The sequence below is a fragment of the Diorhabda sublineata genome, chromosome 5 (genome assembly GCF_026230105.1).
Source record: "Diorhabda sublineata isolate icDioSubl1.1 chromosome 5, icDioSubl1.1, whole genome shotgun sequence".
Lineage (NCBI taxonomy): Eukaryota > Metazoa > Arthropoda > Insecta > Coleoptera > Chrysomelidae > Diorhabda > Diorhabda sublineata.
This window is the reverse complement of record NC_079478.1, coordinates 10,320,306-10,337,594: the sequence shown is the minus strand read 5'-3', so window position 1 is coordinate 10,337,594 and position 17,289 is coordinate 10,320,306. Positions and strand designations below refer to the sequence as shown.

Here is a 17,289-nt window from a genome sequence, read left to right as displayed (position 1 = left end):
TCATATTAGCTAGCATTTCTTGAGTGATTGAATCGATAATGGCTCTAATACACTTCTAATACGCTTCTTAAGTTTAACAAATGTTCTAAAACTTAGTGCTTTCTACAAACCGTCAGAATAAAAATCAAAAATAGTACGGTAATGTAAAGCAAATCATCAGCTCCAGTAAGACTGTTCCTTTCTTACACGGTCTATCATATTCTCAAAAAAGATACAAAAAGTTCAACTATATGGATTTGAATAAAAAACTCACAAATCTCAACATTGGAGTAATTGAAATATGTTTTGTTTCATACGCAAACGTCGGCGCAAAGTAAAATGTCGAAGAAATTTAAGTTCCTTACCAGCTCGCTCGTAAAGTGGATTTTTGCAGATGTCTTCATTGGACACATGGAGACGATCTGATGATTTGCTTTAGCAGAGTCCACCTGTATCACTATATTGTTTATACAATCTTCTAATATTCTGCCCTAAAGGAGGTTTAACATTACATGTGGTACGAAATTCAGGTTGCATTGAATGCTAGGTTCGACGTCTATAAACAAGTCATATTACTATAGAATCATAGAATGATCAATGGTTAAAAGAGACTTTTGTACACCTATGTTGTAATAAACGATAAACTGTGCGGCGATGATTTTGTTAGATATGTCCGAAATTCCAAAATCTTCCAAAACTCTATCGCTGGTTATCTGCCATTTTAATATTTCGAAGTTTACCATTTTCTACTGTCTAAAGTTAGAAAAATTAGCATTATTTCAGCAAAGTTAAACTTTATACATGTGATTCAAATATTATTATAGCAAATATTTGTGAGAATATATGAATGTACTTTATTCAGTTAGATGTTAGTAGGGTCTTTGATAAAATTGATCATTATATTATGTTGTATGAACTTGCACTCGCTACAAATTGATCTACTGCGATGATTCAAATCTTTAATAAATAATACATCTCAGACAGTAGATACAGGTAAATATATATCACCTTTTAGCTATAACTTTGGGGGTACTTCAAGGATCCTACTTGAAACCTTTTTTACTTAATATTTACATCAAAATTATATCTAAATGCTGCTTTGGTAAAAAAATATTCTTTCTTTTAATTTCGATAAATACTATAGGATAACTTTCATTAGAAAGCAATGCACATTTATTTCTCAATACTTTAATGGAAATCACTCAATTGAAAAGGTGTCACAGATGAAAGATCTAGGACTTTATTTGGGTTCATTAACAGTTTCATTAACGGGACATGACGAAACGATTGCGATCTTTATTTATGGTCAATGTAAACAGTGTTTTAAATTTAGGATCAATAACTTTGATTCCTTAATATCTTGAATATATTTATATACTTCAAAGTATCCAAAATAAACTCAACAATTACTGCAATGTTTCCTAATAATAATATATATAAACGTCTAATAAATGATTTTCAAATTATATATAAGATTTCAAATTGACGCCACGGCTATGCTGATTTGCGAGAGTATCATGATAATAGCGATCGGTTTGCATTTGCACACTTCTTCTGTAGCACCGAAAATTTCTTATTTAGTAACAATAATAACATTAACACTAACAATAACTCTCCTAATGCATTCCAATACGAAAAACCAATGTAGTTTTAAATTACTTACATGAAGTTTTCCTCTGCATATTGCATCATGTAATCTTCTTCCGCTGCCATGAAATGGCAGAGTTCCCGATAACAGGACGTGTAAAAGCACTCCAGCTGCCCATATATCAACAGGTTTTCCATATTGTCGTCTTTCTACAACCTCGGGAGCCATAAATTGAGGGCTACCAACTCTACCTGTAATGCATAAGAATCATAATTATTGCTTGAGAAAATAGTTATCATATGAAATTACTTCATCAAGCCATTTAAGGTCTTAGCCATTACCTCAACGCTCACAAACCTAAAAGTAAGATTATTCAAAGATGAAGTAAGTTTGACAATTGGAATAATGAACTAATATAAAGCGTTTTTTTTTTAATTGGCAAAAAAGGTTTCAAGAAATAAGCACTAGCACTTTTAGGCGACAAATATATTGACGATTCATTTGTAGGTTATAGTTATTAAAAAAAATATTATCGAGCAGTTTTAAGGCCGGAATAAGATTCCATAAAAAAATTGTTTCAAGAACAATTTTTCGTTTCTTAAGAACAACTACGATTTCTTCTTTGTACTAGTGTACGAGTAACTTTTCAAAAGTTCAAGTTCAAACACTTTCACTTTCCAGATGTTTCCAGATTAGTTTTAATACTTATATGGAGAAAACTCTTTTAGATAAACAAAGACACCATTTTACCTCAGAAAGAAAACTACGATCGCAATAATGGATTTCTTCCGATGAAAGCAGAAACAGTCTTTTCGACTATGTTGTAGAATTCGAAGGGTGAAATCTCTATTGATTATGTTTTGATATCAAAGTTAAAAAAACATCATGAGAAAAGATGTTTAATTCCAACATGACAATTACATTATCCCATACCGCCTTCCTCTAGATCATTTTCCCGATTATTGCCTCAGGTATGACTCCTCTCCCCCGTTGTGCGAGATCACCCCGATGCTGAACCACTTTGCACAAGAAAGTGCGATCTTCAGAAAGCACCAGAAAACCAAACAAGCCCAAATACCAACAAGAATTTCGTCAGGTAATAGTTTACATGACCATACTTCCTTTCTGCCTAGTCCGTCACGCTCCTACCGTGTGGGTCCATCGTCCTGTGGTTTCGGAGCTCCATCTGTTCAGCCTCCTTGAGATAGATTGACCTCTCTTCTGTTTTTTGCAATTTTCGTTCCTTAGTTTTGATGGTGATAAATCCTTTTCAGCTCCACTGGAGCTTAGTCTAACATTATCGTATATAATTTGAAATTTGAACAGTACTTTTTAAAGCTTTTAACCATTTTATCAATACTTTCTTTCCGTATTGGCTTGTCCGTATTATATATTGAAACTCAATAGTTGAATGATGTTTGTCGAGCAGGAAAAAAGTCTAGAAGTTTCTTGATAATGTCAGAACACGAAAAGAAGAATAGTTTTTTGATAAAGTATAAAACATATTTCTAGGATATTAACCAAACAATAGTTTGGTTAATATCCTAGAACGATTTCTTCGTTGTAACTAAGTTTTCAATTTAAACATAAATTATCTAAATATGTTTCTAATTTATAAACCCTGCAAATACTACAAAATACTCGCTAGGAGTTCACTAGATCGAAAAGGACTAAATACCTCGTATATTCGAGGTCTGGCTATTGAACAAAGAGACCGGTTACGAAAAAGGGTTTTATTATAAAAATTATTCTGCATTCGAATGTTCCTCTTCAATATACTCCCCTATCCCCGCCACACACCTTTCCATACGTTTTATCCTTTGATCGAAGCAGTTCCGAAAGTCTTCTTTGGTGAGCGCCTTTAGGAGCTCTGCCGTTTGTTGCTTTACCGCTTCCATCGACTCAAATCGGGTCCCTTTCAAATCAGATCTTTTTCTAACCTTTCAAAGAAATCTGAGCAGACCCGTTGACGCAAGAGCTTTTGGTCAGGAGTCAGATTTTTTGGCACTAACTTCGCACAGACTTTTGTCATGTGTAATTACTCGTATAGGGCGACCTGGGCGCTGCTCATCTTGCAGCACTCAAACAGAAACTTGAGATTGATACGTTGCTCCTGTTTTTCGTAGCACATGGTTTCCGTCACCAGTTCGTTTCAAACCACTACTACACAGATACTATAATAATGAGCGAAACGTGTTTTGGGACGTGCATAGACAAGATATTTAGTTCCCCAACGCATTACTCGTTTTTTACGCCACCCGTCTAAAGCACTCTCTAGGAGCGCAATCTCGCTTTTCAATAGTCAGACCTGGTATTAGGTACATTGAATGTTTGCAACAAAAAACAGTCGTACAGATCAATCAAGACGTTTGACGCTCGTCCGTCCGGGGCTCGAGGATTGCTAATTATTATTTGGGCCCAGATTCTCATACAAAAAGTGTCACAATTGTTATATGTCCTGACGACAAGAAGACTAAATTGATATGAAGTAAATTATATAAGACAGTTTTACGATGATCGATGGGATATAGTGTATAAACTCATATTCGAATTCGTTTTATATTATTACCAATATATTCCATCTAAGAAACATAGTAATAAAGTTCAGAATTTTACGGTTGTTACACGGTTCGTAATCCCGTCAAATACGAAACGTATACTTCTAAATGGTTGAAATGATATTTTAGCGTTCCGAGGACATTAAGTTGATAGACTTTTTTATGACTCACGTTTTGTTAACTTTATTTCAATTTCGATAAGTATTTGTATGATAATTTGCTATATTTTTTAATCAAGAATTTTTATCTATCATACATTCCACATCTACGTAGTAAATATAAATGTTATAGAAAACTAAGATTTTATATTCTAATTTAATTAGTTCTGATCAATCCTTTCAAACAATAATGTACGGAAACTAGATTTCAATAAGTTATCATCATGAGTTAACGATTTCGGTAACATTTTACTTTACATAAACTTGTAACGTTAAAATATGTTTCTGTAGAGATATCACTACGATTCCGGTGGTGATATAATTCAACTGAAGAAGCACGGTGGGTGGAAATCCAACACAATTGCGGAGGGTTACGTAGACGACTCAATAAAAAACACAATGGATTTAAACCGAACAACTAGTTCGACTTCAAGCCACATTATAAATGTTGACGATCCTACCAACAATCCAATAAGTACTAATACAACTATAGACGATGTTATTTCTTTAAACTCGTTAAATGTTGCCAATTCAAGTACCAATAGTAATGTAACTTCTTCTTCAGTTCAAATTAATAATGTTCACAGTTGAACTTTTAATATTACTATTACAAAATAAAAATTGATAAAGTTGTTTCGAATGTTTTTAAGTCTATGTGCGTAGAAAAAATTTTGTATGAAACTCGCGAGTAAAGTAACTTTTTTTTCACTCGTACGAAATCGTCCAACTCGCGAAAACTGTACCCACTTGTTGCATAAGTAATTATTCTTTGTCCAATAAAAAAATTACCATTTTTAAATCTACACACAGTGGCTACTGATGTTTAAATGAAATTCTACCTAGAACGTGAGCGGGATTATTATCACAAACTTTACTTAAGGAGCTTATATTTTTCATACAGTATATCAAGTAATTTAGGTATTATAAATTTAAATAAATCTCCGCAAATATATCACTATATCTTTCACAATTACTGTGTAATGAGGTGCTATCAATTAATTGTGAAGCAAATCGAAACTTTTGAATTAATTTTAATGAAATATGGATTCTGTTCATCTTAAACAAGCGTTAAGAGGGATTATTTTTTAGATATTATGTTTTGCTAGCCAAATATCTCATAATATGTAAAACTCATACGAATAATTTGATTATATCCAGTTTACAAAATACTCAAAAAGACGACAGGTGGATATGCGCTAAACGTTTAGGTATGAATTTGAATCATCTGGTTTTGCGTAGTCATTTTTGTGAAACCGTCTTTTAAGTGCATTCTTAAAATAAGTGAATTAATTTCATGCAACGATGTACTATTTATGGAATTAATGTTTAAGTAAATGGAATTGTACTATTGGAAGCGTCGCGCCGGTTTACCACTCGCTTTTTCTTTCTACTCGTTATTATAATCAAAACTTGTTATTCTCTTCCTTTGCCGTTTCCACCACACGAAACATCGACGTTATAGAGATTCGTAAACCTTCTCTTTGTATAGTAGCAGTTCTCGCAAGCAGCAGTTCAAGCCCACTTGAACAAGCTTCCTAACCTGGCTCTATCTATATATAAATGTTAATTCTAAGGTATTATCAAGATCAGAGTCGACAGATGATATACTGTGTCATCACTATTTGAATTCGTTGCAAAATGATCCCCTTTTTTGAATACGATCCGAAAACCAAACGTCAGAAAATGGAATGACGCGCTCCAGACCTCACAAATTTCTAAGAAGTCAATATTGGTTGATAGCTAGGGAATCATCAGAGTTTATCCCTTAGTAACTCAATACTTTTAACGCGAGGAAGATTGCGAAAAAGAATTATGCGCGTGATTGTACACATTAAGAACAATTGGATTTTATAATATCGCCATGCGCCTGTTCGAACAACATTTTCAATAACCTAGTTTTTAGTCATAAAAACATTCCTGTGGCTCCTTCATTTGATAACAAAATAGATAAAATTACCACATTGTAATGCTTTACAGTAACTTCAGCTACCTTTTTATTTATTCGGGGAGGGATACTGTTGGCCTTGCTATAATTATGATTGCTTGAATTCGATTGTGAATTGTGAATTGAAGTTTTTTATGATAACAATCGAATTTTTTATTCATATTTTTAACTTGATTCTTTGGTACGGCAGTAATACAATCATCTACATATCGGTAAAAATAATGGAATATTTATATCTAGTTTGCTTAGGACAGTTTCCTCAAGATCTTCCATTACCAATTGTGCTATAACACTTGAAATGGAAGCCCCCATAGCACAACCATCAATTTGTTCCTAATTTCATGTTTGTATATTTCATTTTCATACTTGAAAGATGTTATAAATGTGAGTTCTATAGCTTTTATAAATTGATCAATATAAATACGCAAATTGTAAGTGTCAATATCATATTTTGATAAAGACTCAAAGAAAATTCGAAACGTCAATTTTTATCTATTTCTAAAAATTATAAAAAAAATAATTTTAAAACAGAAGAGGCCTAAAATCAAGAACATGTATAAACATAAACACAAATCAAAAGGTCTAAGAAATAAGAAATTTCTTTAATTTTATGGCTCGTGGTGAGCCCTAGATATTTACACTCCTTCCCCTTTATTTTGCTTTTCACATCATAATTTTGCATCCGTTAGTCATCCATTGTTACTTATCTGCATTTGGTTTTTCGAGTTTGTTTGTGTACATCTGAAAATACTCCTGGTAGTCATTGTGCAGACAATTTTTTGAGTTCAATTCCTATATTATCTACAGACAGATAAACCATTATCCTCAACTATTTTGTCCAAAAGACACTTCCTTATTTTGCAACACGATATTATGGATTTATGTTTTTGAAGGCTTTTAAAACACTGGAATTATGGCGTGTATATCAGGCCCAGTGCTTTTATGAATTAGACTATATTTTCTACAGACTTTTAAAATATTTCAAATAGAAAATGCAAATTATAATGACGGTCTATATCATAATAATGTTGCATTAACTGAATACGTTCCAATTATATTAAGGAAGCAAGCAAAAATAAATTCGTAGACAAAAATGTGTATTTTCGTTTAAAAGAAAGCTTTATACTTTGCTATGAATTTTAATTATGTTAGATTTACATTCCAAACGTAAAGTTATGAAAAAAGATTGTTCCAACATTTCTTTTAAAGCATAACACAAATGAAAATTTCTAGACACTGTTTGTGTTTTCTAAAGAGGAAATATAAGCAAGAGTTGTTTCGTTTTAGAACGTTCATCAAGCGAAACAATTTGAATAAATAAATAGTATAGTTTAAGACGGTCAAATGGTCTAGAAGTAATAATATCAAACGATGGAACATTAAGAAGCACGTACAATAAATATTCCTTTCTTAAATTGTAAGTAGTGTTGGCATATAAAAATATTGAATAAATCATCCATAGAAACAATTTTACCAAGAATCACTTTTGTATAAAGTTGATATTTGCAATGAGATGTGAGTTCAAGTCCAAAACACGCTGATTAAAAGTCTCAATGGACTCGAAAACCCAAACTCCCCCTCCAAAACCTCAAAACTAACCCTTAAAAGTCCAAGAGTACCATAAGAGGAGAGGCTTTGACCTGTTTTTCTAAAACTTGGCACAATTATAGTTCAAAGCAAGCTTAAAAGTCTCAATGGGCACTAAACACCAAAACTCATAGAAGAACAACTGATTGGATATCATTAAATACAAAGCTGAATGGACTTGGATTCTGGTTAGACCTGGCACTCATTGTGCCCGAAAAAATTCATGGATTTAGGTTCAAATTATTGACACCTATTCCGTATGCTACGTTGGGGATGCTTACATATTTTTGTCTCCTTTCGATGTAACTCCTACGGTCCTTCCCAAAATATGTTCTCAAATAGCCCGGAGAGGAGCTCCATTGATCAATGCTCAGAGTAGAGTTTCCTTTACACCTTTACATCTTAGACCTTGGGCATATTGCAGTGGTCAGTAATCAACCCAACGGTAAGCCTTAGCTTTCGGCGTCACATAGCGGGGGTTCCCAGCCGTTCAGAAACCAATTGTGATCTTCGACTCATCTGTATAACAAACGGACCTTTATGTGTAGGAAATTAGGAGTGTCGTCTACGTAATATTAAGGAAAATTACTTTTAATTTGGTTCTGAAATTGTAGAAGGTGGGACGACTCTAAGGTGTAGACGATCGAAGTTATGGTGAAGAGAACAAGTAGAATCAGATCCCAAGAAAAGAAAAGCATAAAACTGGAAACACTCTGATAAAAATGATCTATATAATAGTAGATAGTAACTGCGTTATCGATGTTATTTCTTGTTTTTCATTGGGGTTGTGCTCATGACCAGAATTACCGTTTAAGTGAAATTGTCACATTTGCATTTGTAGTAATTAATTTACATCGTTAATCAAGAAAGATAGAAACTAATTATCGATCTCATTAAAAAGCGGGCTTATCATGAATTTATAATGGTATTAGAATAATAAATTAAGCATTAGTGATGTTGACGATGAAGTTTATAGTAGCGATAAAACGTTTCAACGTGATCCAGATGTATAACCAGAATTCATTATACATACAAGGACATATTTGTTTAATAATAGTTATTCATATATCAAGGCCCTAAAGTCATACTTTGTTACTAAAGGGGAGATTATTTTTTAAACATTGGCATGCAAATATAATTTATTTTCATTCATTTATATTAACGGTGATAGAATAGTTCAAATTGTTCTTAAAGCTTAGAGATTGTAAGCTGAATGACGTGTAATCAACTGCTGGCAAAAATGAAGCGGATGAAAGCTCTGTGACTTCAGTGCCTAGGCACTAAAAAGCGATGTCATTGCTTTCTATCGAACAATCGGCATTATTGTCAATTTCGAAAAAATTATATTTCCATTTAATAAATAATCCTTGCTTGGATTTGTTAATTTGATATTAGATTCTGATCCAGAAATCTATACATCCCATTTCCGAATTCCTTCAGTCTTTTGGAGGAGGCCTAAGTAAAGCTGAGTACAGAATGAACGAGACATAACGCGCTCTAGACGTTCATAAATGTTAATAATACACTTCAAATTTAAAGCTGCAGAGAATGAACGCGATCATGACGCTGGTTGGCCCGTAAACATAATCCTAAAAGTGCATGTATAACAAAGAAATTTGAACCGGGATCAACGATTTTGAATTATTTATAATTTATTATATACTTACTTTACTGTATAAAATGTGTACAGAAATATATACCAAACGTCATATAACAGGACGATGGTGGGTGAGACCCTTCAATTTGAATAGAGATATCTAAAGTTACTTTACTACAACATATTTTAAAATGAACGAATTTTTTTAACATAGAAGAATGAATCTGGGTTTATATAATCAAATTTTCTTGTATCCAGTAGACTGTTTGTTATATAAACACTCATGAGCATGTAGAAATTCTATCAGTCTTTTACTTAGAGAAGTTATGTTTCAGGGTAACTGCAACTACAAACGACACTAGAAAAATAAGATTATGTTTTTAGCGTTTAGTGACGATCAGCGGTTAACTTCGACGTCAAGAGCACGTACAATTGCGATCATTGTGTACGTTATCATATTTGTGTTTTTAGAAATCCCTAAGAAATGCTGATTATTTTTCATTTAATTTTCTTTATAACTAAATGCCATAATTTCGGAGTTGAAGCTACATTTACAGTATCTCCACCAAAGTTACAATAAATATCGTACATTTGAATGGCTCCGATTGAATAAACTCGTTTAATGTGAATATTATTCAATAATTTATGTACTACTACAAATAACAAGGTTTAGTGTCAGTAAGTTTTTTTTAAATGTAATTAAAAATACTTATTTGGATTTGTAAATATTCAAGTCAACTCAGGTATAGAACTATTTTACAATAAATCTAGGGATCAATTATTTTGTCCCCTATTATTCCAGCCTATACATTCAGTTTTTCGCGATATAGGGTGTGGGATTCACGCATCCGAAGGGGATTGTTACGTGACTAATATCTACAATTATGCCGACTCATATTTCAATTGATATAAAGAGTGACCTCATTTCAAAACATAGCATTACTTGAAAAATTTGGATCGTTTTGATTGTAATTTTTCCATCGTTAGGTCTGCAAACTCTTCACGTCTATCAAAATCGTCATCTGACACCTCTTGAACCAACGTTACTTTGTATGGATGAAACTTATTATCACGTAAAATTTTTATTATGGATATTTGCGAAATATCAAGTTCTCTGGATATTTGTCTGGGACTCAAGTGTGGATTGTCTTCTAACAGGACACAAACATCTAAATATTTGTTTTCAGTTGATTTAATTTTTTTAATTTTTAATCTTTTACTGAACCAGTTAAACTTTTTTACTAATTTACTGACAGTAGATCTTGTTATGTTTGGTTGCTGGTGTTTCGGTTACGAAATTATTGAAGATATTGAACGTTTCTTATTGACTTCTACGCCTATCACCATATCCTAATATCATTGAAATATCAATTCATTCTTTTTTAGATAAACAATCCATTGTGACTTTTAATGAACTCCAACAATAATAATTTATTAAAACGTCAAATTTTTTTGTTGCAGTCATAATCACCTAAATGTATTATTTCAACTTCGGCTGAGATAACGCAAATGTAGCTATAACTCCGAAATTATAGAATTTAGGTATAGAGAACATAAGATGAAAAATAATAAGTATTTTTTAAGGATTTCGAAAACCGAAAAATATACAGCGTGATCCATTTGTGAAATAACAAAGTTCATTACTTTTCAGGTAAAAGGTAATATCTGACATCAATGTAAATACCATGTAAATTTATAAAAATCGTACAAGCCGTTTCCGAGATAATTGAGGCGTTCCATACATAAAACTCACTCTGTATATTTATTCAGGATACTATGACAATGAGTGAAAATTAGCTTGATTAGTTACAATCAATTACTGTCCCGGATGTTCAGCATCATACAGGTTCATCTTAACAGGCAAAATTCTTTTTCTCCATATTTAACAGCTTCTTTTATATTTGTATAGAAAATTTTACATATGAGGGATTATTGAACAATTTTCAAATATATACTTAGTAACATAAGTGATTTTCAATAGAACAACATAATTATATATTTTCATATAATATTTTTTAAATAAATATTTGATATTTTTATAAAAATCAATTTTTTACGAATGTAAAAACTTCTTTCCATTCACTAGTACACGGTTCCTTAAACCAGACGATTTAATAATCTTTCTTCTGCAATAAACAAACCTCATTATTGTCATTTCCAGAATGCCTGGAGCAGTTTACGTAGTTTCATTATATCAAATAATTGGATATAGTTTTATTTACCAAGAGCTCTCTACAGTGAAACTTAATTAAAACTTTTTAAACTCTTCCATATTGTTCGGCACTGAGTCAAACTTTACAATTCTATTATCTTATTAATTTTCAATAATGCATTGCTTAAAATATACAGAGTTAGTTATCAACTAGTCCAGCCCTGCTTGCTACTAGTAGTAGTATAATTTTTTGTAAAATTGAGTGTGCCTTTCAAAAACCTATTCCTCTCTGTAGTAAGTACTATAAACATTTATTGATATAAGTTTTTTTATCAATTAAGTTGGATAAGTTGGATTTTCTGAAACCGTTGGCGATATTCATACTGTATACATTGTTTACACCACCACTACACCAACACTCACAATTACACTGTCTGACGCGCGTTTCGATAACCAAGTTATTGAGTATTTAGATCTCTATGTCAAAGTTCTTTTAATGCATATCCACTAATGGATATTCGCTATAACACTTTCTATCGCTTCTCTGTTTCTTGCGGTGTGTTTTAAGGATTATGTATAGTGTATTACTGCCCACTGCCTGATGTTTCGCAGCCAAGATATTTTCTTCCTTCCGATCTCTATCTTTCCTTCAATTTTACCTTCAATCAGTAGGTGCAAACATTGATATTTGTTGTTTCGCATAATGTGCCCTAAGTTTGACGTTTTTCTCTTCTTAATCAATTCAAATAATTCACGTTGTTTGCCGATACGTCTCAGAATTTCTTCGTTTTTCGATCTAGCCGTCCAAGGCATCTTAAGGATTCTACGGTGCAGCCACATCTCGGAAGCCTCCTACTAGTGAATCGCCGGCGTCTTCAATGTCCAGCTTTCCAATCCGTAGAGAAGCCCCGACCAAACGTACCACTTCACGATTCTCAGTCGTAGATTAAAATCTCTTTGAAACCTCAAGGATGCCTGTCTGGCTTTTTTAATGCGACATTTTATTTCTTTGTCCAGTCCTCAAGGAGCCAGATTCCAGATTGCGTTAAATGTTATGGTGGCGTTTTTAAACATATTAATGTTTTTTGTAATAATTTTAGATCTTATAAGTCTTTGTACGTGTGTCATCTGTTTCGTTTTCATACTTTCAACGTTCATCCATCAACAATAAGAATTCATCGGTTTTTGTTCTTTATTTTATAACATCATCAGTTAAGTGTGATTTTAAATTTTTTAAGTTCATTACACAAATCAAATACTGATATTTGTAACACATACAAGTTGCCGTGGAAAAAATAAAGTCCATAAAAATATTCATCTGTTTACATTTATTTAATTCGGTATTATGGAACCAGGGAAAATTCAAAATATGGTTATTGTTTTGTTCAGTGAAAAGTATATTGCAATAAAGAAATGTATTTCTCGGCATTTGAACAAAAGATTTTTACAAGTAGACCGCATTTCAAAAAAAAGAATGTTTGATGTGCCACGTCATAAGAGCTAAAAGTCATCGAATCTTTCTTTATTGAAGGAAAGTTAAATCAGCAGTCTACAGTTAAAAACTTTTTAAAAAATATTTTTTGACGATACTTCTTTATATAATCGATTGACTCATTTTTTTCCAATATGATGACTGCCCTGTTCATTCTACATAAAAAACTATCGATTGGCTAAATAATTAGTTAGGGAAATATGGAATGGGAGAATGAGCGTAATATATTGTCCTGCTAAATCCCCATACTTCACAATGATTGATTTATTTTGTATGGCGCACAGTGGAACAAAGAGTTTAATAAAAACACATTCCGAATGATAATAAGATATTAAAAAACGGAATAACTCCTGCAGTATGATAAATAACTAAAAACCACAAGCATCTTTTGAACAATAGCAAAAGTTTACCTATCCGAGGACAGAATATATAAACATACAGTATTTTATTGTCAAATGATGATAAAAACTCACTTTCCGGTTTTCATACCAGTTTTGATCTATTCTATATCAATTGACTTGTGGACAGGAATGAGTAAAATCATTTGTAGGACAATAATCAAACGTCTATTTACTGCCCTTACTAAACACTAGTGTCGATTGTGTTCCCTAACCAACAGCACCCAAACTATTACTTCTTGTGCACACGATTTCAAACAGTACACCCAATATCACGTTGGTGTCTACAGCAGTAGCTCGAAACCAGCGATTCTCTGGATACGATATTAAAATGCAGTTGTTTAATTTAAAAAATAGGAGTGTTCATCATATTCTTTGTAATTCTATTTGTTGTAGTAAATGGTGAGATCCCACTAATTCCACTGAATTGATTAAAATCATTTTCAATTACATTCCGTTGCAATAACAGCAGCGCCTTTTCCAATAATTCAGGTACATCATAAGCCTTCGGTAAATCAACTCCTTGATCGTCACAGACCGTTTTTGGGGCAATTGGCAAATAATTGGGCCTAAGTGTTTAAATCCTGGGATCAAAACTTACCAGAAGGTTATTTCGAAAAACCTCATAACCTCTGCAATAACGGAATACTTCATTAAGAACTTCTTGAGCTTCTTTGTAAAAAGTATATAGCAAACCATTATATGTTTTGCAGGAAGTTAAACTAAGATGCCAATTGTTCAAACATTAATATATACAGGGTATACTAGGGTATACAGGTATATAGGGTATATTATACACGTGAAAATAATGTAAAAAAACTCATGTGTTCTTATCCGATATTCATTTGTTTTCAAGTTATAGCATATTAACAAATAAACAAATTATCACATAAATATTTTCTTAATCACAGCGTTCTTTCAATAAATGTTCAAAAATACCGCCATTGACTTCTAAACATTTTCTGCTTCGTCTACGAAGAGCGTTTGTTGCTCTCCCAATTGATTAATATCTTTTTTCTTTAATATGGGCTGCAGTATTCTCAATTCGTCTAATTAGTGCATCCCGTGTGTCCACTTTTATTTTGTAGACTTCATTTCTCATCCAGCCCCATAAACAAAAATCTAGTGGTGTGAGTCGTGCTGATAGTACTTCTGCATTTTAATATTTACAGGAACATCCTCTAGCAGGCCTTGTTATTCATTTTGTAAAAAATTTAGGTAGTTGTCTCCTCTGAGACGATTCTCCAAAATGGAAGGGCCAATTAAATAACTTTCAACCATACCACATCATACGTTTACCGAAAACTAATGTTGAAAATTGCTTTCGACTGTTGCGTGGGGATTTTCGTCCGACCATATATGATAGTTACGAGTATTATTAATGCCATCACGGGTAAATGTAGCTTCATCCGTAAAGAGTATACTCGATACAACACGATGATTATTATTTATCCACCGACAAAACTCCAAACGGTTGGCGTAATCCTCTTGTTGTAGGTGCCATATTTGCACATTCTAAATTGGAATAAGTATCTGGCATTTTGCAACACTAACAATCACATAAATTCGAAATTAAACGTTGTTACTTTCACTGTACACTGACAGTTCATAAAAACTTGAAAACAAATTAAAATCGGATAAGAGCATATGAGTTTTTTTACATTATTTTCACGTGTATATAATACACTCCTAGAGTTTGGTGCGCTCGTTCCGACTCACCCTGTATAAATGTAACGTACTTCTCTCGTTAAATACCTAAAGTCTTCCTTTAAAAAATTTGACATGCAATTAAGTACTCGAAGTCTCCAAAAAAATACTAGCAAATATCCTCGTTTAGCATCACTACCAATTTTTTTAGTTTGGTTTCATTTCATTTCACTTAGTGAAAATTAACTGGTTATTTTAAATTATGTATAATTCATAATAACTAATATTAAAGCTTATAGGAACAATCAAAATCATAAGATACTATTTTTTACACCTTTTTTCAATTTTCTTCACTGTTTTCCATAACCACAGAACAATTCCCACGTTTCTTTACTTATAAAAAATTGACAAATGTATCAGGGATTAAGGTTAAAAAATTTTTCGCCCATATCAGAAATTTTGAATTGTTCTAACCACCTTATAAAGACATCTTACCCCTACAGTTATCAAGCGCCCCTAAACATAATCGCGATTCTTAGCTGAATACGATACTTCTCAATTCTCAGTCTTGCCGTTTACTGCATCAGCTCAAACGCTGCCTCAAGTTGCTTCAAGCTACTTAATGCTTCTTGGTACGCTTTTTTGCGTGTTTTTCACCTTCTTCAGCTTACACCAAGGCAAATTTCACACACTTTATCGTTTGAACTAACAATATCTGTACTTTCGGCTTTTGTAAACAGATCTCTTACAAAAATATTGTTTATGTTAACATGATCAAAGATAAAACGTTCATATGGGTATCATAACCTGCTTCATTCCTTCAGGGTGGATATAACAGTATTTAATAAATGTCATGTGAATAGATTCAGATCATATACTTAAAGCTGTTGAAAGCAATAGCCACGGATGAGATGATTGACTGAACAATTCAGTAGTTCTGAGGCCATAAAGAGGAAGCAGAAGATGTACAGGTTTGAATGGTATGAGTAAACATCGAAGAATCTGTTTTCAGTGCGGTGTTGAAATGTTTCTTGAACTTTTACACCAATAATTACAATGGTTATTGTTTTTGTAAACTGCCAAAGGTCCCTTATGGTGTTTTTATTATGTACAAAAAAACGTTCATTTCATTAAATTTTGAAATTTCACAGATTTCTTCATTAAAGGTTCAAAGAAATAATAAAAGACCAAATATTGTTTTTTTTTCGGCTTTAATACGTTAAAACGTTAACCATAATAATAAATCGATGAAGTTTTCAGAATTCTACGATAGGTGAAATTGTTGAAATAACCATTATTTTTCTCATCAACACAAATAGACTTTTTCCTCTAAATTTGTCTGAGTAAATCGTTCACTAACAATACGTTAAATAATCTGTAATACATTTTCTTTCTTTCTTTTCTAACAAATGAAACACAAAGCTCGTGTTTCACAAATTAAAAATAGATTGAAACAGGAATGTATTGCTTTTAGAATTACATCCGTAGAGACATTTCAAGTTCCCTCTAAATAGAATTTTTTGCACTTCATTTCTACAAACAAAGGCCAATTAGATGTTCTCATTATGGTTACTTTACGAAAGTGATATACATGTAAATGTATTGAAAATTGTTTGAAGTGGGGTTGAATGTTTCGATATTTGTAAATTGAATTGGGTAATGTAATGAACAATATGATTATTTATATTTCTAAAAATATACAATTGTTATCATCGGTGGATAAATAGTATCTCATTTAGATGAAACAAAAATCAAAAAATCAATATCAAATAAGATGAAATTGAAGATTCTTTTATGGAATGAATGTAACCATTGCTTTGTTATTATATACGCATTTTCTAATTTATCAAATAAGTTGAGTTCCAAGACAACCCTTCTTTTATCGATTGGAGAAGTTCCCTAGACTAAACTAACTTCTTTAGCAATCAAATACAAACATCTCTATCATTAAAAATCGAACATAGTAGGGGAAAAATTACTCTCAACTGAACTACTAATCAACCAAGTCCGAGATTCTAAGTCTAGGTGGCAGTAGCTTGCGTACTACTCTCAATTCATCTTCGAAAAATTTTGGTTCATATTGTAACACTGTGAGGAATTTCGAAGATATTTGAGATATATGAATTTTCTGTTCCGAAGAGCTGAAAAACTTGGTCGTACTAGAAGTAGGGCATATATCATCCAATTA

General features: G+C 32.3%; 1 protein-coding gene across 4 annotated transcripts in view; it reads right to left on the bottom strand.

Annotated features, from left to right (window-relative positions):
* Nucleotides 1–17,289, bottom strand: part of LOC130443766 (peripheral plasma membrane protein CASK) — a 389,418-nt gene that overhangs the window by 321,566 nt on the left and 50,563 nt on the right. For all 4 annotated transcript variants that reach the window (XM_056778569.1, XM_056778571.1, XM_056778570.1 and 1 more), the window contains exon 6: nucleotides 1,643–1,818. In XM_056778569.1, the coding sequence (XP_056634547.1) occupies nucleotides 1,643–1,818 (176 nt within the window). The remainder of the gene's footprint in view (nucleotides 1–1,642; nucleotides 1,819–17,289) is intronic.